Source organism: Schistocerca serialis, chromosome 3, assembly GCF_023864345.2.
Source record: "Schistocerca serialis cubense isolate TAMUIC-IGC-003099 chromosome 3, iqSchSeri2.2, whole genome shotgun sequence".
NCBI lineage: Eukaryota > Metazoa > Arthropoda > Insecta > Orthoptera > Acrididae > Schistocerca > Schistocerca serialis.
Genome location: NC_064640.1, coordinates 345,408,202 through 345,432,938, shown reverse-complemented (window position 1 = coordinate 345,432,938; position 24,737 = coordinate 345,408,202). Strand labels below are relative to the sequence as shown.

The 24,737-nt window shown below is 45.4% G+C and overlaps 1 protein-coding gene across 3 annotated transcripts in view; it reads left to right on the top strand.

Moving 5' to 3' along the window:
• The first annotated feature begins 438 nt into the window (after nucleotides 1-438).
• The window catches only part of LOC126471610 (spindle assembly abnormal protein 6 homolog), a 269,622-nt gene continuing 245,323 nt past the window's right edge, over nucleotides 439-24,737 (top strand). For 2 of the 3 annotated variants that reach the window (XM_050099849.1, XM_050099848.1), the window contains exon 1: nucleotides 439-680. In XM_050099849.1, the coding sequence (XP_049955806.1) occupies nucleotides 495-680 (186 nt within the window). In that variant the 5' untranslated portion in view covers nucleotides 439-494. The remainder of the gene's footprint in view (nucleotides 681-24,737) is intronic. The other variant, XM_050099850.1, reaches the window with a different exon arrangement.

The following is a 24,737-nucleotide window of genomic DNA, read 5'->3' as shown; positions in this document are numbered from 1 at the left end:
GGCCTAAGTAAAGAAACCTGAGACACTCCATGTTATATTATGCCCCACTGAGAGGTCACCACACCTTGAGATATCTTTAACTGCAGGGTTTTATGACAGAACGAACCAATTACAACAGGTTGTACCGGTACCAACAACTTTTCGACAGCTCCGGAGTGTGCTAGTATTTTGAAGCAAGATATATTCGTAGGATATGAGTTATAACATAAAACCCACCAAATACGAGCTTCATCTAAAAATTGTAGAGCAGAAATACGTACTCTATTGCAGTACCTCTCATAACATATATGTGAATAAGGACACTCCCATGCAGGTAAGATCTTCATGGCACATCCTCAGTTCAGGATTACAATACCATGACAACAGAGATATCTGCCGGTGCTTTCGGGCGTCCATTTCTGCTGAGTCTAGACGTCTGTGACAGATCAGTTGGTGTATAAACTTTGGTGATGATTGAGTGACTGCGTGTGAAGCGGGTTTTGAAAAGGCGGGCCATGGAACCCGATCGAGTACCGAAACTGGGGGTGGACAGTGATATGTTTATGAACTCTGACCCGGGCTTTGAAACAGTTTTTAGCGAACAGCTAGCCGTATCAGTCGTAGACGAGACAAGCGAATATAAAATTTACTGTAATCTCAAAGTTGAAGTAAATAAAAACCAACCGCCACCGAAGGAAAAGGTGAGTAATTTATATTTAAAAAAAATGCTATTGTTTACTCATTTAGAGACTGTTTACATCCCTGGAGTGTTCCAACAAACTCGGAAGCAAAGGTCATTAACTTTTTAAATCTGGTGACGAACTATACGGAAAAAATGAGGCAACATGTTGTGTGTAAACGCATAAGCCTCCCAAAAATACAAAGGGTGGTCAGTTGTCAGTAGCATTTCTAATGATTGATGTAATTTATTTATTCATTCGTTCATGGATAATCGAACAATGATACAGAATTTGTCATCTTAATGCCATGAAAACAAACATCTCAGTACGTACATACACATAGAATATGTTTTATGGGTATAGGACAGGTGGTCGGCTGTGGCCTTTCTAAAGGAATCAACACGGCATTTGCCTGAAATGATTAAGGGATACTTAAATCAGGATAGCCGGGGGTAGAGCAGACTTCATCTCGCCGAGCATGAGGCCCGCCGTAGAATCAAGTACACTGATTACAGAGTAAAACACAAAGTATTGGATTGCTAGCCGGTTTTATGTATTTGCCTGCAAGCACTTCCGTTCATTCAGTCTCTTTTGAGGTGGAAGACTGCTATATAGTTGACTGGCAAGTCAGTGTACAAGATAGTACCTATACTCTGTTCACCTTTACAGTGTTTGTTGAGAGATAGAGATCAGACCGGAAAAAATGAACTAGGAATGTATTTGTGAACCATTTTACATGTACCTAATGTAAAAAAAAATGCAGTTCAGTAATTCATATTGTAGTATTCTGTTTTCCAGAAGGCAACGATATATGGTATTTTATTTAGTTTCTACGTTCTTATCTGCAGAAAAATTTTATTTTTGTCTTATTGTTTATTTTTGAGTTGCTTTATCGTTTACACTTGGTGATACATAGCATTTTTTAAATCAATTGTTGTATGCTGCTTGGAGATGAATTGAATTTATAGAAACACCTTTGAATGTTCCGGAAGACTGGTTTCTGAATCCAGGAAAGTGTGGATTATGGAAGTATAGGAATGGACATAGATTTCATGTACTTTTAATAGTTATAGCCATTGTAAGGCATATGAGCTATTCTGAATTTGCTCGTCTTTATTTTGCCTCCAGATCTTGAGAGAAAGGTTGAGTACTCAGTTTCAAGCTTTGAAGTTGTGGAATATGTAGTTAAATTCAGTTTTATTCTGTCACAAGACATACAGTAGAGTCAAATTCATGTTGGAAAATGCATTTTAACTCGTTGCCGAACGTGGTATTCCATGGAACTAGTACCCAGTGATAACAGTAGGATAGAGGAGCTCCAAAGAAGAGCAGAACATTTTGTTAAAAGTTTGTGAAAGTGTCATGGAGATTTTTAGACAACCTAGTATGTTCCTAGAGGTGTAACTACTAGTATAACTGTCTAAACTGTGTGTACTTAGTGATTTTGTACTGCATTCTGATACTGGACTTCCGATCACTGCATGGTTATTGTGGCAGTGGTTCACATAAATTGTTTCATGTGTTTCTGCAGTGCCCCAGTGACAAATAAAGATGAATGTAATGTAAAAATACTGTAACATTATTTTCGTACTAAGTGTTCAACAAATTTTCCTTTTCTATCGAAATCTCATGACATCTAGGTCCGTTTGCTTAAGCTGTACTTAAAAGATATTATTTTGGGGACAATATGCCAGTCTTCTTTAGATACTATTATGATGATGATGGCCAAATAGATGGGGGAAGACATTTATTTGCTCAGGGACCATCTGATAGTGATAAGAGATTTGTCGTCATAATACAAGAAAAATAAATAGACCTATACACACACGTAAAATGTCTAAGGCCGTTGTTTATTGGGGTAGTACAGGTGGTCAGCCATAGTTTTACTGACGAATGATCCTGGCATTTGTCTGAAATGACTCAGGCAAACCTGAATCAATATGACTTGACAGAGCAAATGCCATCCTCCTGAATGTGAGGTGAGTCTCTCACCAACTACTCAGGTCAAGAGTAGTTGATAAAACTTGTCAGCTATGACCAGGGACATAATGTTAATGTCTGCCATCAAGTCACCTTTCGGTGCATTAATCACAGTTTTGTTTTTAGTTTGCGAAGCCAACAAATGTTAAAGTGAAACATTGCTCACTAGCTTAACCCAAGGTGTATAGTTTAGTTTGAAGGTAACAGTCTGGTTGTGAGTTCGTGAAGCCAATGAATGTAATACTAAACAAACTTGGTTGTAGTGGCAGACTGATATGTACCTCTTAGCCCATTCGAAAAGAATCAATAACATCGCATTATTGTCGCCATATTGTTTATGTCATTTGTCATATTTCCTAAGTCACTGGACAAAGCCAACGACTCGTATCCAACATTCCCCTGAATTCCAACTCTTCTGCCTAATTTGATTGCTCCCTATTGTACAATATTCTTTGTTTGGGTCGACAGAAGCGTCCGATCCCAGGCGTCGGCTTTGACCCGTGGCGTAAGGGTGTTGTCGTGTGTGACGTCATGACGGCGCGGAGTTTGGTTTGTGAGTGTGGCATGTTTGTAGATGTTGTCATGTTGTGGTTTGTTGTGCTCTCTGGTGGTATGTTCAGGGTTTTCGTTTGTGTGGTGTAATGGGCTCTGTTTGAGTGTCGGGTCTGTTTTGTAGTGGAATTCGTTTCAGTGAGTTAACAATTTTGTGTGAAGGTTAATTTAGTGTTGTTCGCTGTACATCGTGTGGTAAGTTTAGTAAAATTAATCGGTTGTTGTTTTTGTTCAGGAATGGATATGACGGATAAAATTAACAGTGCGCAGGTCAAGGGAAGTGTTCGATCCCAATGTGTGGCTGTGTGTGTTGATGTTGGTATCGGGAGATGTTTTTGAGCTATATAGACCAAGGGAAGTGTTTGACCCTAATTTATGAGATCGGGAGCTGCTGTTGAGCTATATAGGTCAAGGGAAGTGTCCGATTCCATATGATATTGTGTTTAGTGGTATTTGGGGAGTTGCCGGTTTTTTCGTCGTTTTCTGTGGTTTTGTATGCGGGTTGGTGTCTAAATTTGTTTATATTTAGTTTGCCCTCACCCAAAAACACCCCATTTCCCGCGCTTGTCACGTTAGTGTCATTAGGCTTTTTGTGGAAAGTGTGTGTGTTTGTTTCTCGATGTATTTTCGTCCTCATAATGTGTACGTGCCAACTTTATATGCGCCATATTGGAATCGTGGTTTATGGTCGTTTCAGCCATATTTGTGACGTCATGGGTCAAAGCAGACGGGTGGGATCGGACGCTTCCGTATTACCCTTTGTTTATACACAGTTTCGTACTGTTCCTTCACATCTTTTTACACTGTCACTGCACACCCTACAGGCACTGTCTGGTGACACCAGAACCATCAACGTGCTGTTAAGTCCCTTGCACTCACTTCACTCTGTCTGAAAAACCAGACTTGATCGTAAATATGCTACTTCGTCCCATGCACATCTCAATGCCCTCCCTTCACTCTGTCTGGAAAACTGTGTCGGCATCACACATGATGACGGAGATGTTGAGTTCAGGTGAATAACACAATATTATGCACAGTAGATCGTGCGCACATTGTATTCTTGTAAAAAGCGTTACACTGTGATCATGTAGTGTAACATGGTGTTGTAGTTATTTCCTTTCATTGTTAATTACCACTCTTCCCTTTCATTATTAATTATCACTCTAAATACTTTATAATTGTGTTGTATGCATTACTTATGAAGTATATTTTAGCTTCCCATTTACATTGATCTCTTTGGACACTTATTGTACAACGTTGCTCCCTGCTAGAAAAAGTTAAGCATTTTTTGTTTGTTTTTCCGTGGTAAATGTAAATACAGACTGCCCTTTTTCCATGATTATGTGTGGAACTATTAGTGAAATACAAAGTAATTGTTTCCCTGGTATGCAGTACAGATAGGTAGATGAACTCACTTGATGATGCAATAAGGGTACCCAAATTTTTAAGTACAATGAACTCGGGTGTTTGTTATTCTTATTCCGGAACACCACATTATTGCAGTTATTCCAGCTCCATCAGTAAATTCGTCTGGCGGGCAATACACCATTCCTCTTGATATTCATCAGAAAATTAATGTAGCATATCAAAAATTGAAATAGGTTAGAGGAAACAATCTAAGGAACCCAAGAGTGCCTTCTAATTTTACACAGGGCACTTAAATAATTTTACTATCAGGCTTGGGAACCTGTGTAAAGAAACCCTTATCAGGGTTGGGATCCTGTGGTAAAGAAACCCAACCATGGCTGTTGTTGCTAAGCTATCGGGCGTGGCCCCTATGGCAATGGGAATGCTGTTTTTCTCAGGTGAAATGAAACTAGCAGTGGCTAAGCCACGATGGACCATAGCAACTCATTTATACACTTCTTTTCCATCAGTAAGCTGGTGTTGTTCATTAAACAGGCAACTAAATTCAGACTTAAGCTAGGTCCTATTCATCAGGAGCCGGCCTGTGTGGCCGTGCGGTTCTAGGCGCTTCAGTCTGGAACCGCGTGACCGCTACGGTCGCAGGTTCGAATCCTGCCTCGGGCATGGATGTGTGTGATGTCCTTAGGTTAGTTAGGTTTAAGTAGTTCTAAGTTCTAGGGGACTGATGACCACAGATGTTAAGTCCCATAGTGCTCAGAGCCATTTTTTTTATTCGTCAGGACTTCTTATTTCACTTATCCCAGACATTAATAAACATGTACAAGGCAAAATAAAAGATTCCAGGTATAATTTGAGTGCCAGAAAAATGTGTTCAAACTTCCAGTGCGCCTCTTTGATGATGCTACTTTTTAGGGCCTTATATGCTTGCATTGCAAAACCAAATGCACTTTTCTAGATAGTTTAGAATATGCTCTTTCTAATGACCGTAGTTTAGAAGAGTTTGGAGAAAACACTTTTTTGAAAAATTTGACTAAAAATACCCATTTTTAGCACTTTTTGAAAAATTGTCAACTTCACCCTAGATTTGTGGAATAGTGGAAAGCAATAGGAGAATGAAATTTTATCTTCTAAGACCTTGTGTTGGTGAGTTATGGTGTGCAAAGTTTCATGTACATCCCACAATTACTTTTGGAGATATAAAAAACTAAATTTCGCATTTTTTTTAAACAGCTATTTTTTTCGCCCAACTTTGCTTCAAATTATCTATATGAAAATTGCTCAGAAACCCTTTCCTTAATATTTTACTTTAAAGAGCTCTAAAAGTTGTATAAGATGGCCAAGTTTTGTTTCTTTCATGCAAATACTTAGAGATATCTCATCTCAAAGTTGCTGATAATTCAAGGATGCACTATTGGAAGCTGTGCTATGGTTTCAAACAAGTGACTATATCTCTGCAAGTATTGAATTACTGAAACTGAAGCTTTACCAGTGTTCGTTGAGAACATGTATGAATGTTCATACAAAATGTCATCAAAATCCATGATGGTCATGTGGGAACATTTCTCGATATTAGACCACTTGGCATGGAATAGCCCTTATCTTCGAAAATAGATTAAGGAAAGACAAACCTACATTTCTAGCATTTGTAGACTTACAGAAAGCTTTTGACAATGTTGACTGGAATACTCTCTTTCAAATTCTGAGGGTGGCAGGGGTAAAATACAGGGTGCGAAAGGCTATTTACAATTTGTACAGAAACCAGATGGCAGTTATGAGTCAAGGGGCATGAAAGGGAAGCAGTGGTTGGGAAGGGAGTGAGACAGGGTTGTAGCCTATCCCCGATGTTATTCAATCTGTATATTGAGCAAGCAGTAAAGGAAACAAATGAAAAATTTGGAGTAGGAATTAAAATCCATGGAGAAGAAATAAAAACTTTGAGGTTCACCAATGACATTTTAATTCTGTCACAGACAGCAAAGGACCTGGAAGAGCAGTTGAACAGAATGGACAGTGTCTTGAAAGGAGGATATAAGATGAACATGAACAAAAGCAAAATGAGGATAATGGAATGTAGTCAAATTAAATCGGGTGATGCTGCCGGAATTAGATTAGGAAATGAGACACTTAAAGTAGTAAAGGAGTTTTGCTACTTGGGGAGCAAAATAACTGATGATGGTCGAAATAGAGAGGATACAGGGAAAGTGTTTCTGAAGAAGAAAAATCTGTTAACATCGAGTATAGGTTAAAGTGTCAGGAAATCGTTTCTGAAAGTATTTGTAAGGAGGGTAGCCATGTATGGAAGTGAAACGTGGACGATAAATAGTTTGGACAAGAAGACAATAGAAGCTTTCGAAATGTGGTGCTACCAACGAATGCTGAAGATTAGATGGGTAGATCACATAACTAATGAGGAGGTATTGAATAGAATTGGAGAGAAAAGAAATTTGTTGCACAACTTGTCTAGAAGAAGGGATCGGCTGGTAGGGCATATTCTGAGACATCAAGGGATCACCAATTTAGTATTGGAGGGCAGTGTGGAGGGTAAAAATCATAGAGGGAGACCAAGAGATGAATACACTAAACAGATTCAGAAGGATGTAGGTTGAAGTAGGTACTGGGAGATGAAGCAGCTTGCACAAGATAGAGTAGCATGGAGAGCTGCATCAAACCAGTCTCTGGATTGAAGACCACAACAACAGTAAAGATAAGATTTTGGACAGTGTTTTGATGTCAGCCATAGGATATGGTTGTACAATTAGTGGCCACAAGGCCCCTGAGGTGAAATGTTTTTGTGGTGATGTAATGCCAGGGTGGTGAGGCCGCTGAACGGATTGATGGACGAAAAGTGCCAGAAGCGACAGTGCAGGGGCTGCGGAGAGGTGGTGGCCAGTGGCCAGCTCTCATGTGCTATGAGAGACAGTGCTGCAACACTCCATCGAGGTGGCACATCAGTTGGTGTCCGGGGGAGCAGAAGCCTTTAAAGGGAGTAATGATAATGGTTAGGTCACATACTCCGAGGAGTGTAGGGGACGATGCGGGTGACCCGCACCGTCATACTAGGCAAGGTCCTAGCGGAGGTGGTTTGCCATTGTTAGAGGGAGGAAGGGTTATTTTTAAAAAAGGTACATGGATCCTTAGTAAAATAGATTTGCCTTACATCTAACAAATGGTCCCTGTACAGGAAGTCATAAGACTTAACAAATTCAATAAGACATTAACTTTGAAGTGTAAATAAAACTGCTTCTAGCCTTTGTGACTGGCTTATGAACTATTGAAAAGGTAAACTAATTGACTGCCCCTCTAGGCAGTTCTAGCTGTGTCCTTATCCCATCTACAGATTACATGACCCTCTGGTGTGTTTTCATTTGAACATCAAGTACTAATGATCGTATTATACATTGAAGCACAACAGAAAATGGTATAGGCTTGCGCATTCAAACAGAGAGTTATGTAAACTAGCAGAATATGACATTAACTTTGAAGTGTAAATAAAACTGCTTCTAGCCTTTGTGACTGGCTTATGAACTATTGAAAAGGTAAAGAATGCGGTCAGCAGCGCCTATATGAAGCAACAAGTGTCTGGTGTAGTTGTTAGGTTGGTTACTGCTGGTACAATGGCGGGTTATCAAGATTTAAGTGAGTTTGAGCATGGTGTTATAGTCGACACAAGACCGATGGGACACATCTCCGAGGTAGGGGTGCAGTGGGGATTTTCCCGTATGACCATTATGAGTGTACCATGAATATCAGAAATCCGGTAAAACATCAAATCTCTGACATAGCTGTGTCCAGAAAAATATCCTGCAAGAATGGGACCAATGACGACTAAAGAGAACCATTCAACATGACAGATGTGCAACCCTTCTGCAAATGGCTGCAGATTTCAATGGTGGGCCATCAACAAGTGTCAGCTTGCGAACCATTCAACGAAACATCATTGCTGTGGGCTTTTGGAATGGAAGGCCCACTCATGTACCTTTGACGACTGCACGACACAAAGCTTTACACCTCGCTTGGGCCCATCAGCACCGACATAGGACTGTTGATGACTAGAATCATGTTGCTTGGTCGGACAAGTCTCGTTTCAAATTGTATCGATCAGATGGACGTGTACGGGTATGGAGACAACCTCATGAATCCATGGATTCTGCATGTCAGCAGGGGCAGTTCAAGCTGGTGTAGGCTCTATAATGGTGTTGAGTGTGTGCAGTTGGAGTGGTATGGGATCCTTGATACGTCTAGGTATGACTCTGACAGATGACATGTATATAGCTTCTTGTCAATCACTTGCAGCCTTTCATGTCCATTGTGCATTCCGAGGGACTTGGGGAATTCCAGCAGATCAATGCAATATCCCACACATCCAGAATTGCTACAGAGTGGCTTCAGGAACACTCTTCTGAGTTGAAACACATCCGCTGACCATCAAACTCCCCAGATGTGAAGATTATTGAGCTTATCTGGGATGCCTTGCAACATGCTGTTCATAAGAGATCTCCACCCCCTCGTACTCTTACGGATTTATGGATAGCCCTGCAGGATTCATAGTGTCAGTTTCTTCCATCACTGCTTCAGACAGTAGTAGAATCCATGCCACATCGAGTTGTGGCATTTCTGCGTGCTCGCAGGGGCCCTACATGATATTAGGCAGGTATACCATTTTCTTTTGCTCTTCAGTGTAGCATTGACTGATACTATATAGCTTTAAGGGAGAGCCACCAGACTCAATGTTCAAACTATCCCTTTAAACCATAATACACTACTTGCATTCAAATTACAGTTCACTCTTCCATGTTGTTGTCATGAGGTGGGGGGAAAAAAAATTACACTACTGTTGCAGTATCGAAACACTCAATGAAAGAAAAACTTCTCTGTCACTACCATAATCCTAAGGACTGGAATTAGTGTAGGGCCATGCCTTTACAATAAAACTTTCTTCATTTCCGTATTATGTGCTCGAGTGTGATAGTCACCTGATGATTGCTGTTTGGAGACAACAGGATTTGGTGATTGTAATCATTTACGATATACCTTTTTTATATAAGATCCAGGCATTCAGTACTAGGATGGCCAGAGTTAGAGGAACAGATTAATATTTGGTTTGATCACATTATATTGTCTCGTGTGCCAATTGTAAATGTGCATAGCCAACAGTAATTTGTCCTTGCTCATGGGCTACAAGTCTATTGATCACTGTAGGAGATGGCTATCTCCAATGGTTAGGCAGCACAGGCTGTCTGTCTGGTTGTGCCAGTACAAGAGATAACTCTGGCAGAAAAGATTTTTACACTTGTATTGTGTGTATATGTTTAAGTGAGCTGATAGTCTAACAGAAGATACAATCAAATCACAATGGGCAATGTTAAATGAAAGTCCACTGCCATTTAAAGTAACCTGGTAGTTTTAAGACGTAAAGCCATGATCATAACAGAGGAGCACAACAGTTGGACCTGGCACAGTGTACAGAAGACTATTACCAACAGACGCAAGCAGTTGATCGTGCACCGCTACAACCATGCCAGAGCAGAGGAACAGGGATGTGTCTTGATTTCTGTAAGGAAAAGGGTGGTTTTACATTCAGAGACATGAGTGTGTAATGACAAAGGAGAACACACTCGATAATTGACATTTAAGCTGTGCTAGAGTTCAGTGAGTGGCATAACAGAGTGAGTTTGGCTATTTGTACTAATAATCAAGATTTCACTTTTCAGGCAGATGATATGTTTCCCTGCAGCTGTCCGTGCTACATGAAAAGTATGGTGGTGATAACACTCTAATTACAACTAGCTCAGTGACAGGTAAAAAGATCTGTGTATTCAAGGTATCAGAGTGTTGAGACAAGTGTCCTCTAGCAGCAGTATAGTAGGGAGATAAAGTTGATTCCTGAATGTGGTAGATAGTTTGTGCGTAGGTGCTACCAAGTAGGTTGAAAAATTAGTTACGATACACGGAAAGGATTTGGCAGGTAGTGGGTTAGGACTGAGTCTTTGTTGCATTCCAAGCTGGATAATGGTTAATCAGATGCTAATATGTAACTAAATGGCATTGGTGTTATTCAACAGATGGTGCAGTGTTTTTTTCACTGCCAAGGCAGCTGTTAAGTTTAGCTCCTCGTGAATGGTTGCTAAATTATGCTGAATAAAATTTCTAACCTGTTCATATTGCTGTTCTAACTCAGTAGCTACACTGCAGATCTGCCTAGTGGTAGCTAAAAGATCATCCTCAATGTGAGTCAGCTGTACATGTTGGCCTGCATAGTTTTGAAGAGCAAAGGACATAGCACAATGGATGGCCTTATTCCAGCTATCAGCATCAGACTGATCTAGACTATCAAATATTGCTTTTCTTACTACTACAGTGGCATTGAACCCTGACTCGTTTAACATGATTGGTCTGTACAGCATCAGGACTGCTTCATAACTGCTCTTTCACATTAGTGATTACTTGTGTTAAATCCCATTGTGTATGAAAGGTTCCTCATTGTCCAGATTGTATTTATCTTAAATCCCATACTATATGAAAGATTCCTCTTTGTCCATACTGTATCAGCCAGGTTAAAAAGCTAACAGGCATTCTGTAACTTGAAAAGAAGCCAATTGGCATAAAAGAGAGGAGCTGGAGGGAGCTATTGTCATAATGAACATGGCTATAACTCTCTAATGGTCAGCACTAGGGGATTAGCAATTGTAACAGGATAAGTTGGGTCTGATTGGTTCTTGGGCCCAAATGGCAGATAATTAGAATTTCTGCTATATCAGGGGTATGTAGAGCTTCCACACTTAAGCGAGACATCTGCACAGGTTCACAGAACACGTATTCAACGAGTGCTCATGGAGTTTTCAAGGAGTATGGGAGGATGGGATCATTCACTGTGGAATGAGAACACTGGGGTTTTACAGGGGAAGCAGCTGTGACCAGCTGCCCAAGCTGGCAACATCCATGGCAATCTGGCGTGTTGTGCAACATGTCACATGTCTTGGTCTGCAATGAACTGGAAACAGATCTTCACAATAGAGGGGTGAGGTATAGGATTACGGAAGTAAACAAGTCTCTGTACAGTTTGAAAAAGTATTTGGTCTTACTAGATAGTGCAGATAACAAGAGATCAAGGTGGGGAAATGTGCTGGATAGATAACAGAGAAGCATAAAAATAGAGAGGATGGAAACTTGTACTGAAATTGATGAGTGTAAGTTTTTAAGGTGAAGGTGAAACATGAACCTTCATGAATCAGTGAACTTGAGTTAATTACATGGGGTCACTTGCTTAAGTAATTTAGTACAGGAAAGTACAATCTATTGCAAGCATCTTTCAACCACAAGGTACTATGAAAGAAAGTCATATAAACCTGATCCAATATATTCATTGTAAATGTGGCTGGAGCAGAAGCTCAAAAAATGGCTAATCATCTGAGATTGGTGAGTGTTGTGGTGTATAATTGGAGCCACCCTACAGGGGTCTCATCTTTTTTGTGCATAAATGCTTGGCCACCACAGGCCCCTAGTCCTTTCATCACAACTTCTCTTTTTGTGCTGTTAGTCTGTCCTTACTTTCCTTTCTTCCCCTCTGCCTTTCCATTGGATGGTGTTCTTGGTGCCGATTGTGCTTGGATTTAGTTTGTGATTTTGGACACTCATTTTCTTCCCTTCTGGCATTCTACAGCTTCTTAACTATGTGGCCTCTTGGGTTTGACCTGCTATTTCTTTTCCAAATTATACAGAAGTGCAGACTGTGCCAGGGAGGTCACCCAATGTACTATATATTCCACCTTTTGTGCCCCCCCTTTTTTTTTTTGCAAAAGGTACTGCACCCAGAATCCATCACCATAGCCAGCCATTCCATTGGGGGGAGGGGTGGTGGTGGTGGTGGTGGTGGTGGTGGTGGTGGTGGTGGTGGTGGTGGTGGTAGGGTGGGGGGGGGGGGGGAGTTGGAGTTGGAGTGGGAGTGGGGAATACCCCCCACATGCAAGGAGTGTGTGTCTGTTGTGGCTGGGGCATTGGAACTCTGGGCAACAGTTTGCTGGCCACATAACCATGCCTGGGTGGTGCCTGTGGGGAGAGCCCTTGGTCTTCTTCTGCTGGTGGTTGCATAGTCCCAGCAGTCTCTTCTGAAGGTAAGACTTATTGCAACATGGAGAGATATAAATCCAAAATGTTTCCTTCCCTAACTACACCATGGGGGAAATGTAGAGGTTAGAGACTAGGGGAGAAATAGTACCTCCAATATGAAGTTTGTTGTATAACTGATAGGGCTTTCTTTTTGACTATGAAATCACTGTTCTTCTTTGAATACCTCTAGGACAGGTTTGAGGCAGTAGCAACGATTAGAAAAATTAAAAGTGGCTCCGTTCTGAATAAAACAGTCTACCATGCTCAGTTACAGGCACTGCTTGCTTGTGACAAACTGAGTGACATTCCTGTAACCCTTACTCCCCATAACAGCCTCATTATGGTACAGGGTATCATCTCCCACTGCAGTCTTCTTTCACAGACAGATCACGAGTTGCATGACAGGAGGTGCATTTTGTCTGTTGTGTACATTGGGGACCAAAGGATAACACGGTTCATACTGGAACCTTCATCTTGGCCTTTGAAGGTGACTCGTAATGCGAAAAGTTCAGGATAATGGTGTATTGATGTGATGTGAAGCTGTATGTTCCCCGTCCCTTGCGGCACTGCAAGTGCACAAGATTTTGGCACATGTCCTCTCATTGTAATGCGAGGGATTGTGGGCGTCTGTTGCACACAAATGCTCCTTGTGCCCCTCCCCATTTGTATCAGCTGCGGGGTGTACCATTTTCCCTGCTCTCTGGACTGCTCCGTCTTCCATAGGTAAAAGAAAATCCAAGAATAAAAGACTCTTGACATACTCACATAAACAAGAGGACAAGAAGAAGAGCGGTAGCGTTCTTGCTTCCCACTCCCGGGTTCGATTCCCGGCGGGGTCAGGGATTTTCTCTGCCTCGTGATGACTGGGTGTTGTGTGCTGTCCTTAGGTTAGTTAGGTTTAAGTAGTTCTAAGTTCTAGGGGACTGATGACCATAGATGTTAAGTCCCATAGTGCTCAGAGCCATTTGAACCCTTTTTGACAAGAAGAAGAAATATGATTGTCTATGCCCTACGTGTAAGACGATGATGTATGCTACAGTTATGATGACTTCATCCTCTCTAGTGACTGTACCATCACCCTCCATGTCTTCTACGTGAGCCCTCAGAGCTGCTCGACTATACCTACTCCCTTGATGGTTGGGGGCCCCTCCAAACTTTTTCAACTACACCCCTTCTAAGGGCATCGATTCCCCGCTTGCCAGGGACATCAGCCCCAGCCCCCAGCTGGAGAAGCAACTCCCTCCTCTGGTATTTCTTCCCAGGAAGGAGTCACTTGGGATGCTCCCTTCAGTGGAATCTGGAGGACAAGTAGTAGTCCTCCAAGGAGAAGGAGCTACTGGTGGCCACTGGCCACTGGGCTCTGCACATTCCACCTTTGTCTCCAACGAGGTGGCGACCCTGGTGGCCCCTGTACCCCTGGATGCCCCCCCCCCCCCCTCTCCCCAATGGTTGAGAATCAATGTGTACTGATGCTGTATGCTGTAGCCTTCCAACCAGTAGCAGTGGGTGGCTGTGAGGCATGACCTGCCTCCTTCGTCCCTTCTTGCACCTACAGGGTACTGGTAGCATAAGCCTTCAGTGGAACTGCGATGGGTTTTTCCTCCACCTGCCTGAGCTGCGATTTTTTCTATGCATTCCCACTGCCTTTGCCCTCCAAGAAACTTGGTTCGAGGATCCCTACACTTGGGCGCTATTGGAGCTATTTTAAGAATCGGCTTGACAATGAGTGTGTCACACGGTGTTTGCATGTCCACTGTCAAGTCACATTAATGTGACCACATGTCAAAATTATGAATAACCAGTGTGGACCTCTGTGAGACATGCAAGAAGAGAGTTAATGAGGTTTTGGAAGATGCTGATATGGATGTGGACCCATGCTGACTCCAGAGTTGTGGCCAGCTGTGCTAGGTTTCTTGATTGAAGGTTCATGACATGACCATCCTGATCGAGGTGGTCCCTAAGATTCTTGATTGGGTTTAATCTGGGGAGTTTGGTGGCCAGGAGAGAACGGTAAACTCATCCTGATGCCCTTCGAAACATGCGCACACACTGCAAGCTGTGTGACATCAGGCATTCTCGTGCTGGTAGATGCCTTCATGTCAAGAAAAAACAAACTGCATGTAGGGGCAGACATAGTCCCCAAGCATAGATGCATACTTGCATTGATCCATAATGCTTCCAGAATAATGAGTTCACACAGGGAATTCTATGAAAACATTCCTCAGACCGTAAAGTTCCCTCCTCTGGCCCAGACTATTCCAACGATACTGGCAGGGTGTTTGCATTCAGTCCAGTGGTTCATAAAATGTGATTCATCTGTAAAGGCTACCTGTTGGCACACAGTGAATGTCCAGTTGCGGTATTGGCATTGTCTATGAACAGCAGTCAACATGGGTACATGAGGCAGACGCTTGCTGCGATGGCCATTATGTAGTAACATTTGCTGAACGGCCATTGAGGAGACACTATTAGTAGCCCCTTAGTTCATCTGGATGGACAGTTGTTAAACAGTTGCACGTGTATTTGTCTGTCCACATCTATGCAGCTGTTGTCCACCCCTGTCATGGCCCATGGTGCACAACAGTTGCCTCAGCACTAGTTTTGGATAGTGTCATTTTGCCATGCATGGTATACTTTAACCATAGTGGCATGCAAACAGTTTACAAACTTAGCCACATCAGAGATGCTTCCACCCTTGGCCTGAAAGCTAATTATTATGCCCTTTCTCCCCTGGCATGCTTTATGAACCCTCCACTGTTAGTGCTGCCAACTACCATGTGAGAATGATTATTGCATGTTGATGTCATACATTCATGGTGGTCACATTAGTGTGAGTGGACCATGCATGGTCTGAACTTTGTCTACAGCAAACACGTGCCACTTCATAACAGACAGGATTCATCATTCTTACTGGGGGCAGGAGTGGGTGCCAGGGCCTGTGCAGGCTGTCAGGATTTAGTGGGCATCTGAGTGAGTGGTTGAAATAAGGCATGGTTGCAAATAGAAAACTGACTGATTTGTCAGCATTGTTGCCAGCTGGAAGCGATACATCACAGCCTGGGGAGGCCATCGACAGACTATATGGTCGTAGTGTCCTAGAGGATCAGGAGGGTGCATCTGATCGGGACGAGGGCTGGCTGCCAAGAGAGGATGAGAGCTCTGCTGGACAGCACTTTCCAGTCTGCTCCACGGCCCTCATGTGACCCTTTCTAACCCTCTGATTGGTGGGCTAACACCACAAATGCTATTTCTAAAGTGTCACCTCATAAGCAGTGCCACTCGTGAGAATGGTGTTCACCAAGCAGCATGTGAACAGGGCATGGGTTGGCATTGGCATTCGGTGCCTGGTCAGCTGAGGTCAAGCCACAGCTCATAAGAAAACTTAGTTACATCAAATAATGAATAAAGAATCTGCTTTAAAATATTGATGTCCTATACACTCTGCCAGTCCACCTGTACATATGCTAATGTACTATATGGGACTCACCCACTTTATACACTGATCAGCCAGAACATTATGAGCACCTCCCTAATAGCTGAAATGTCCATCTTTGGTGATGTGTCATGGCATGGAAGTAGTGGGGCCTTGGTAGGTCACTAGAGGTAGTTGACATACTCCTGGCCTTGTGACTTGGTGCAGTATATTGCTGAAAAATGCCACTGACATCAGGAAACATGATCGTCATGAAGGGGCATACGTGGTTTGCAATTGGTGTATGATACTCCTTGTTCCTCATGGTACTTTGCATGAGCTCCACTGGACCCATGGATACCTGTGTAAATGTTCCCCGGATCATGTTGGAGCTGCCACCAATTTGTCTCCATCTCACAGTACAAGTGTCAAGGAGCTGTTCCCCTGGAAGATGAGAGATTTGTGCCCTCTTATCAGCATGATAAAGAAGGTATTGGTATTGATCAGACCATGCAACACTCTACCAATGTGTCTTCGTCCATGTCTGTGTTCACGTGCTCATTTCAGTCATAGTCGCCAATGTTGTAGTGTTAACATTGGCATATGCATGGGACATTTGCTGCGAAGGCCCATTGTTACCAGTGTCCGGTGCACGGTGTGTTCAGACACGCTTCTACTCTGCCCATCATTAAAGTTTGATGTTAGTTCTGCCACAGTTCACCATCTGTCCTCTTTTATCAGTCTGCCCAGCCTGTGACGTCCACCTCGGCGTTTGAGACAGTCTGTCCTCTCTCTCCCTCTTTCTCTTCTTTTTCCTCTTCTTCCTTCCTCCCTGTGCGCGCCTGAAGGCCGACCCACGCGTTCGCACGCATAGCCGGTGACGGGGTAACGCGTAATTCCCCACCCTGGGTAGACATGTAAGGCACGCGCGTACCCCTTGGTAAAGGCCAGGCCCAGGGAGGGGTGATTGCCTGAGCTGATACCTTCTGACCATGCCGATTGGTCCCTCCGTCTGTTTCTCGGGAGGTGTGACCTGAGGTGTAAACATCCACCTAAGGCGGGAGTGCCCTCTGAGAGGGTCCCCACAAGGAAGGAGCGCACCATCGGAGACGCTGGCAATCATGGGGGATTCCTCTGCAATGGATTTCACTCCATCTCTCTCGACTTCTGCCCAAAAACGGAAACTTGACCAGCCACCAGTGACAAAGGTACTACCGCCTGCCCCACAGTTCCTCGTCGGTTCTCGATCTGAGGACGGAAAGGATTTTTCCTCTGTCAACCCTTTCATTATCCAGAAGGGCGTAGATGCCATAGCCGGATCTGTCAAATCTTGTACCAGGTTGCGTAACGGTACCTTATTACTAGAAACTGAGAGCGCCTTTCAGGCACAAAAACTGCTTCAGGCCACACTCCTGTACACGTTCCCTGTCCGGGTGGAGGCTCACCGCACTTTGAATTCGTCTCGTGGTGTGGTCTATACTCGATCACTTGACGGATTGACTGACGAGGAGATTCAGTCTTTCCTCGCTGAGCAGGGCGTGACGGCTGTCCATAGGGTCATGAAAAAGGTCAACAATGACCTTGTACCGACCCGGACACTTTTCTTGACCTTTGACAGTGTTCAGCTGCCGTCGCGTATCAAAGCGGGCTACGAGGTTATTTCTGTTCGCCCCTATGTCCCGACACCTACGCGCTGCTACCAGTGTCAGCGTTTTAATCACACTCGCCAGTCTTGTTCCAATGCAGCTAAATGTGTCACTTGTGGCAGGGATGCCCATGAGGGTGACTGTCCACCTCCGTCTCCTCGTTGTGTGAACTGTTGCGGTGACCATGCAGCGTCCTCCCGTGACTGTCCCATCTACAAGGAAGAATGCTGTATCCAAGAAATTCGGGTCAAAGAAAAAGTGTCCACCTCGGCTGCTCGCAAGCTATTTGCTAGTAGGAAGCCCGCGCTGCTCCCAGCGGGAAAGTGCAGTACTGTCCTCGCCTCTCCTCGGACTACCAGGGAGGTGGCGACGCAGACATGCGATCTGACCTTCGGCACCACGGTCGTCCGTTCGGCCAGTGCTAAGATCGCGCGGTCGACGTCTCTTCTTCCTCCCATCACCCCTCCAACACAAGCACCTTCATCAGCTTCTGCCAAGACGAAGACCCAGAAATCAGATGCACGGGCCTTCAAGAAGGAACCGTCCCGTGCAGACTTCTTACGTACCTCGCACTCCCAGCCGTCGACCAGTACTTCCACTAAAAGACCTTCCAAGAAGGCTCATAGGAAGCACAGTTCTCCTTCTCCTCCACGGCGCATTTCTTCTCCTGCGCCACCCAGCGGTTGCCGCCCCAGGCCGTCATCCGTTTCCTCTGGCCGCACCGCTGGTAGCCGAACATCTGGCCGTTCACCGGCGGAGGAAGCTCCTCCTCCCGGCCATCTTAATGAGATGGCCGATGAACCTATAGAACCGATGGACGATGACTGTCCGCCTACTGATAGCGGCGGCAGTACTCGCTCGAAGCCAGGCCCTCAGCGGCCTTCGAGGTGACCCCTTCATTCATCTTCCTTTTCTTCTCACGATGGCACTTATTCACTGGAATATTTGCAGCATTCGCTCCAACCGAGAGGACTTGAAGTTGCTGCTCCGCTTGCACCGTCCGCTCGTCATAGCCCTCCAGGAAACGAAACTCCGCCCATGCGATCACATTGCCTTGGTACACTACACCTCTGTGCGTTTTGACCTACCCCCTGTGGTAGGTATTCCGGCTCATGGAGGGGTTATGTTGCTGGTCCGGGATGATATTTACTACGATCCCATCACATTGCACACTGGCCTGCAGGCAGTTGCCGTCGGAATTACTCTCCCCACTTTTACATTTTCTATTTATACCGTTTACACTCCATCGTCGTCTGCCGTTACCAGGGCAGACATGATTCAACTTATTGCTCAGCTACCTGCACCATTTTTGTTAACTGGAGACTTCAATGCCAACCATCCCCTTTGGGGCTCTCCAGCATCCTGCCTGAGGGGCTCCCTGTTAGCAGACCTTTTCAACCAGCTCAATCTTGTCTGCCCCAATACTGGCGCCCCTACTTTTCTTTCGGACACATCTCACACCTATTCCCATTTAGACCTCTCTATATGTACTACCCAACTTGCACGCCGGTTTGAGTGGTATGCCCTTTCTGATACATATTCGAGCGACCACTTCCCCGTGTGTCATCCATCTCCTGCATCATACCCCCTCTCCGTGCTCAGCTAGTTGGAACATCTCCAAAGCCGAATGGGGGCTCTTCTCTTCCAGGGCAACCTTTCAGGATCAAACCTTCACAAGCTGCGATAGTCAGGTCGCACACCTCATGGAAGTCACTCTCACTGCTGCTGAATATTCCATCCCTCACACCACTTCTTCTCCACGTCGCGTACCGGTCCCCTGGTGGACCGCAGCATGTAGAGACGCTTTACGTGCTCGTCGACGTGGTTTACGCACCTTTAAACGCCACCCTACAGTGGCGAATTGTATCAATTATAAACGATTACGTGCGCAGTGCCGTCGTATTATTAAAGAAAGCAAGAAAGCCAGCTTGGCTGCTTTCACAAGCACCTTCAACAGTTTTACTCCTTCTTCTGTTATCTGGGGTAGCCTGCGCCGTCTATCTGGCACTAAGGTCCACTCACCAGTTTCTGGCTTGACGGTCGCGAATGACGTCCTTGTGGCCCCTGAGGATATCTCCAATGCCTTCGGCCGCTTTTTCGCAGAGGTTTCGAGCTCCGCTCATTACCACCCTGCCTTCCTACCCCGAAAACAGGCAGAGGAGGCTAGGCCACCTAACTTCCGCTCCTCGAATCGTGAAAGTTACAATGCCCCTTTCACCATGCGGGAACTCGAAAATGCACTTGCCCGGTCACGGTCCTCCGCTCCAGGGCCTGATTCTATTCATATTCGGATGCTGAAGAACCTTTCTCCTGCGGGTAAAGGTTTCCTTCTTCGTACTTATAATCGCATCTGGATTGAGGGACATGTTCCTGCATGCTGGCGCGAGTCTATTGTTGTACCGATTCCTAAGCCGTGTAAGGACAAGCACTTGCCTTCCAGTTATCGACCCATCTCGCTTACCAGCTGTGTCTGTAAGGTGATGGAGCGCATGGTTCACTCTCGTTTGGTTTGGCTGCTCGAATCTCGGTGCCTACTTACCAATGTACAATGTGGATTTCGTAGGCGCCGCTCTGCTGTTGACCATCTGGTTACCTTGTCAACCTTCATTATGAATAACTTCTTGCTGAAGCGCCCAACCGCGGCTGTGTTCTTTGATTTGGAGAAGGCTTACGACACCTGTTGGAGGTCGGGCATTCTCCGCACCATGCATACATGGGGCCTTCGCAGTCGCCTCCCTTTTTTTATTCATTCCTTTTTAATGGATCGACAGTTCAGGGTACGTGTGGGTTCTGTCTTGTCGGACACCTTTCGCCAGGAGAATGGGGTGCCACAGGGCTCAGTTTTGAGCGTCGCTCTCTTCGCCATAGCGATCAATCCAATAATGGATTGCCTCCCAGCTGATGTATCAGGCTCCCTTTTCGTGGACGATTTTACCATCTATTGCAGCGCGCAGCGTACATGTTTCCTGGAGCGCTGTCTTCAGCGGTCTCTTGACCATTTTTACTCCTGGAGTGTCGCCAATGGCTTCTGTTTTTTTGCCGAGAAGACGGTCTGTATTAACTTCTGGCGCTACAAAGAGTTTCTCCCACCATCCTTACGACTCGGTCCCGTTGCTCTCCCATTCGTGGAGACAACAAAATTTTTAGGTCTTACATTTGACAGGAAACTTAGCTGGTCTCCACATGTGTCTTATTTGGCTGCCCGTTTTACCCGTTCTCTAAATGTCCTCCGTGTTCTCAGTGGTATATCGTGGGGAGTGGATCGAACCGTCCTACTTCGCCTATATCGGTCGATCGTCTGCTCCAAGCTGGATTATGGGAGCTTCGTATACTCCTCTGCACGGCCGTCCATCTTACGCCGCTCAACTCCATACAACATCGGGGTTTACGTCTTGCGATCGGAGCATTTTATACTAGTCCCGTCGAGAGTCTTCATGCTGAAGCCGGTGAATTGCCACTGCCCTACTGGCGCGATATACTGCTTTGTCGGTATGCCTGTCGGCTAGTGTCAATGCCTGACCACCCGTCTTATCGTTCCTTTTTTGACGACTCCCTCGATCATCAATACGGGTTGTATGTCTCTGCCCTGCTTCCCCCTGGAGTTTGCTTTCGTCGCCTCCTTCAACACCTTGATTTTTCACTCCCTGCAACCTTTAGAGTTGGCAAGAGACACACGCCACTTTGGCTCCAGGCTCAGGTTCGCGTTCACTTTGACCTCAGCTCGCTCCCAAAGGAGGTTACCCCCGGTTCGGTATACCGCTCCCGTTTTGTCGAACTTCATTCGAAGTTCATTAATATGACCTTCATTTATACAGATGGCTCTAAGACCAATGACGGGGTCGGTTGTTCTTTTATTGTCGGGGCACAAAGTTTCAAATACCGGCTCCATGGCCATTGTTCGGTCTTCACAGCTGAGCTCTTTGCCCTCTACCAGGCTGTTCTTTACATCTGCCACCACCGACATTCTGCTTATGTCATCTGCTCTGATTCCCTGAGCGCCATCCAGAGCCTCAGTGATCCGTATCCGGTTCACCCTTTCGTGCACCGGATCCAACGCTCTCTTCAGCAGCTGGTGGACGACGGTTCTCCGGTTAGCTTTATGAGGGTTCCTAGCCATGTCGGTATCCCTGGGAACGAAGCTGCAGATGCCGCGGCCAAGGCTGCGGTCCTCCAGCCTCGGACAGCTTCTTATTGTGTCCCTTCATCAGATTGTAGCAGGGTCATTTGTCGGCGCATTTTATCGCTGTGACATGCCGATTGGGCTGCACTTACGGACAACAAGCTTCGGGACTTGAAACCTCTTCCCGCGGCTTGGACGTCCTCCTCACGCCCCTCTCGGCGGGAGGAGGTAGTTTTGGCCCGGTTACGAATTGGACACTGCTGGTTCAGCCATCGCCATCTGCTGACGGCTGCGCCGGCGCCGTTCTGCCCATGTGGGCACTTGCTGACGGTCCGCCACATTTTAACGTCCTGTCCGGATTTTACTCCACTGCTTCTTGATCTTGGCCTGCTATGTACTCTCGATGCCATTTTAGCGGATGACCCAGGAGCAGCTGCTCGCATTCTTCATTTTATCAAATTGACCAACCTGTCTAAGGACATTTAATTATGCTGTTTTTTTTTTTTAATCCTATGCCTGTCGATCTTTTATCGTGTTTTCCCTTTTAGTTGCTGTTTTAAACTTGTGCCTCGTGGTGCATTCCTAATGTAGTCTGGGCGCTAATGACCATTGAAGTTGACCACAAAAAAAAAAAAAAAAAAAAAAAATACGAATGCAGATTGGGATGCCTTTTCCTCAGCTGTTGTCCAACTGCTACACCACATGTCGTCATTTATGAGTCTGTACAGAGTTTGACCTTTGGCTGCTGCTTCAGCAATTTCTTCCGTAGTTTCTCTGTGATGGAAGACGGACCCTTGGTGGACCCCCGAAATTACTGAAGCTATGAAAGACCACAGTCATGCCCTCCAACCCTACAAATAGCATCCAGGTCTCGACCACCTTCTGCTGGCCTTTAAATGGCTTGATGGGTGGGTCCATTGTTGGGAACGACATGTTGCCAAATACTCCCTCTTCACAAGTACGGGCATTTTTGTAACTCTTCAGGCTTTCCCGGCGATCTAATGACATCTTGGGTTGTCGGGTGTTCTGCCAGATATCAGCGTCGTACTTGCACGATATTTCGGTCACGTAGCTCGTGACCTTCATCAGGTGTGACCTGAGACTGCTCCTCGAGTGGACGTGGTCCAGTATTTATGCCTATGGCCTTCCCCCTCCACCAACGGCTGCAGGCGCTTCCTCTGTGGTCCGCGCCCATTCCCTGCGACCTGCTGGAGCGTTGCTGCTCCGTTTTCCGTCCGCTGCGGTTCTAGGTGTTCCCTCTGCGGCCCGCACCCACCAAACCCGCTCCTGGGGGTTTCATCTACGGTCTGGGGTACCAAGCATTCCCCCTGCGGTCCGCGCCCACTCACCACGACCTGTTGGAGCGTTGCCGCTCCGTTTTTCATCCGCTGCGGCTCTGGATGTTCCCTTTGCGGTCCGCGCCCACCAGTCCTACTTCTGGGTGTTCCATCTTCGGTCTGGTGCGCCTGGCAGTCCGTCAGGGGCTCGTTTTCCATCTCCATGTCTCTGGTTCTTCTGTTTGTGTAGTGTTGCAGCTGGCCCCGTTGCTCCTTTAACAATTCCAGAGCCGGATCCCAGGCTCTGCTTAGCTGATACCCTGTGTCACGGTTCATAAGATCGTCAGCCATTTTAATTTCTATCGATTCTCTTATAACACTGTCCCAAAATCTGGGTGTTTGTGCTAGAATCTTGGTATCCTCATACTTCATGGCATGATCTAGTTCTAGACAGTGTTCAGCAATGGCTGACTTAGTCACCTGTCTTAATCTAGTGTGCCTCTGATGTTCTTTGCTTCTTATCTCCACAGTTCTTGTTGTCTGGCCAATGTAGGACATACCACATTGACAAGGTATATTGTAAATCCCTGGTTTTCGTAACCCCAGGTCGTCTTTGACACTCCCCAGCAGTCCCCCGATCTTGTTGGATGGACAGAAAACACACTCGATATTGTGTTTACGGAGGATCCTACTGATTCTGGCAGAAATAGAGCCAGCATAGAGCAGATATGCCACCTTCTTTTCTTCATCTTGGTCTTCTTCAAGAACCTGTGGTATAGTGGCTAGTTGGAGTGCCCTCTCAATTTGTCTGTCCGTGTATCCATTCTTGGAGAGAAAGTCGACGCTGATATCCGGCAGAACACCCGATAACCCAAGATGTCATTAGATCGCCAGGAAAGCCTGAAGAGTTACATCAAAAGTCTCTACGGGGAGGAGATCTATCAGAATATCAAGAAGCTGGACAAGCTATGGCAGAAGAAAGGGAAGATGCTGAGTTCTCTCAGTTTTTTGCTGAGGTGTCGAGATGGAGAAGTGGTACCAGTATTTGCCAGAATTAAACATCACATCAACTCCAGAGCGGCGAACAAGATAAAATGCAGAGCCAGCATGGCACTGGTGAGAGAGTGGATTCGAGATATGTGCCACTGGTTAGATGTTGTGGCCAGGGAGCTGTTACACATTCATCTGTACATGGCAGCCTCCTTAACTAGAGAAGATTGGGATTGGGTAGACCGTGCCTCCTGGTCTTTAGCTGAGTGTGCTAGGAGGAATGGCTCATCTTGCCAATCTGCAAAGTTTGACCGCATGAGTAAGAAAGCACAGCAGATGGAAGAGACACGCACTGTAACGAATCTGAGTGGCATACAGTTTGGTAATACAACCTTAAGGGTACTCAGCAAGGGTCTCAACTTTGCTACGACCCCTAGAAACGTACCCATTTCAGGTTTCGTCAGTGCAGTAGAGCAAGTTGCAGCCACACTTCCAGCTAATGTGGCAGAGGAAGTCCGCCGAGAGACCTGCAGGGCCCTCACCAAGGCCAGGCCGCCGAAATCGAACATCACAACCAAGGAGAGGCTTGCACTCAAGAAACTACAGGAAGACAACAGCATTCTGATA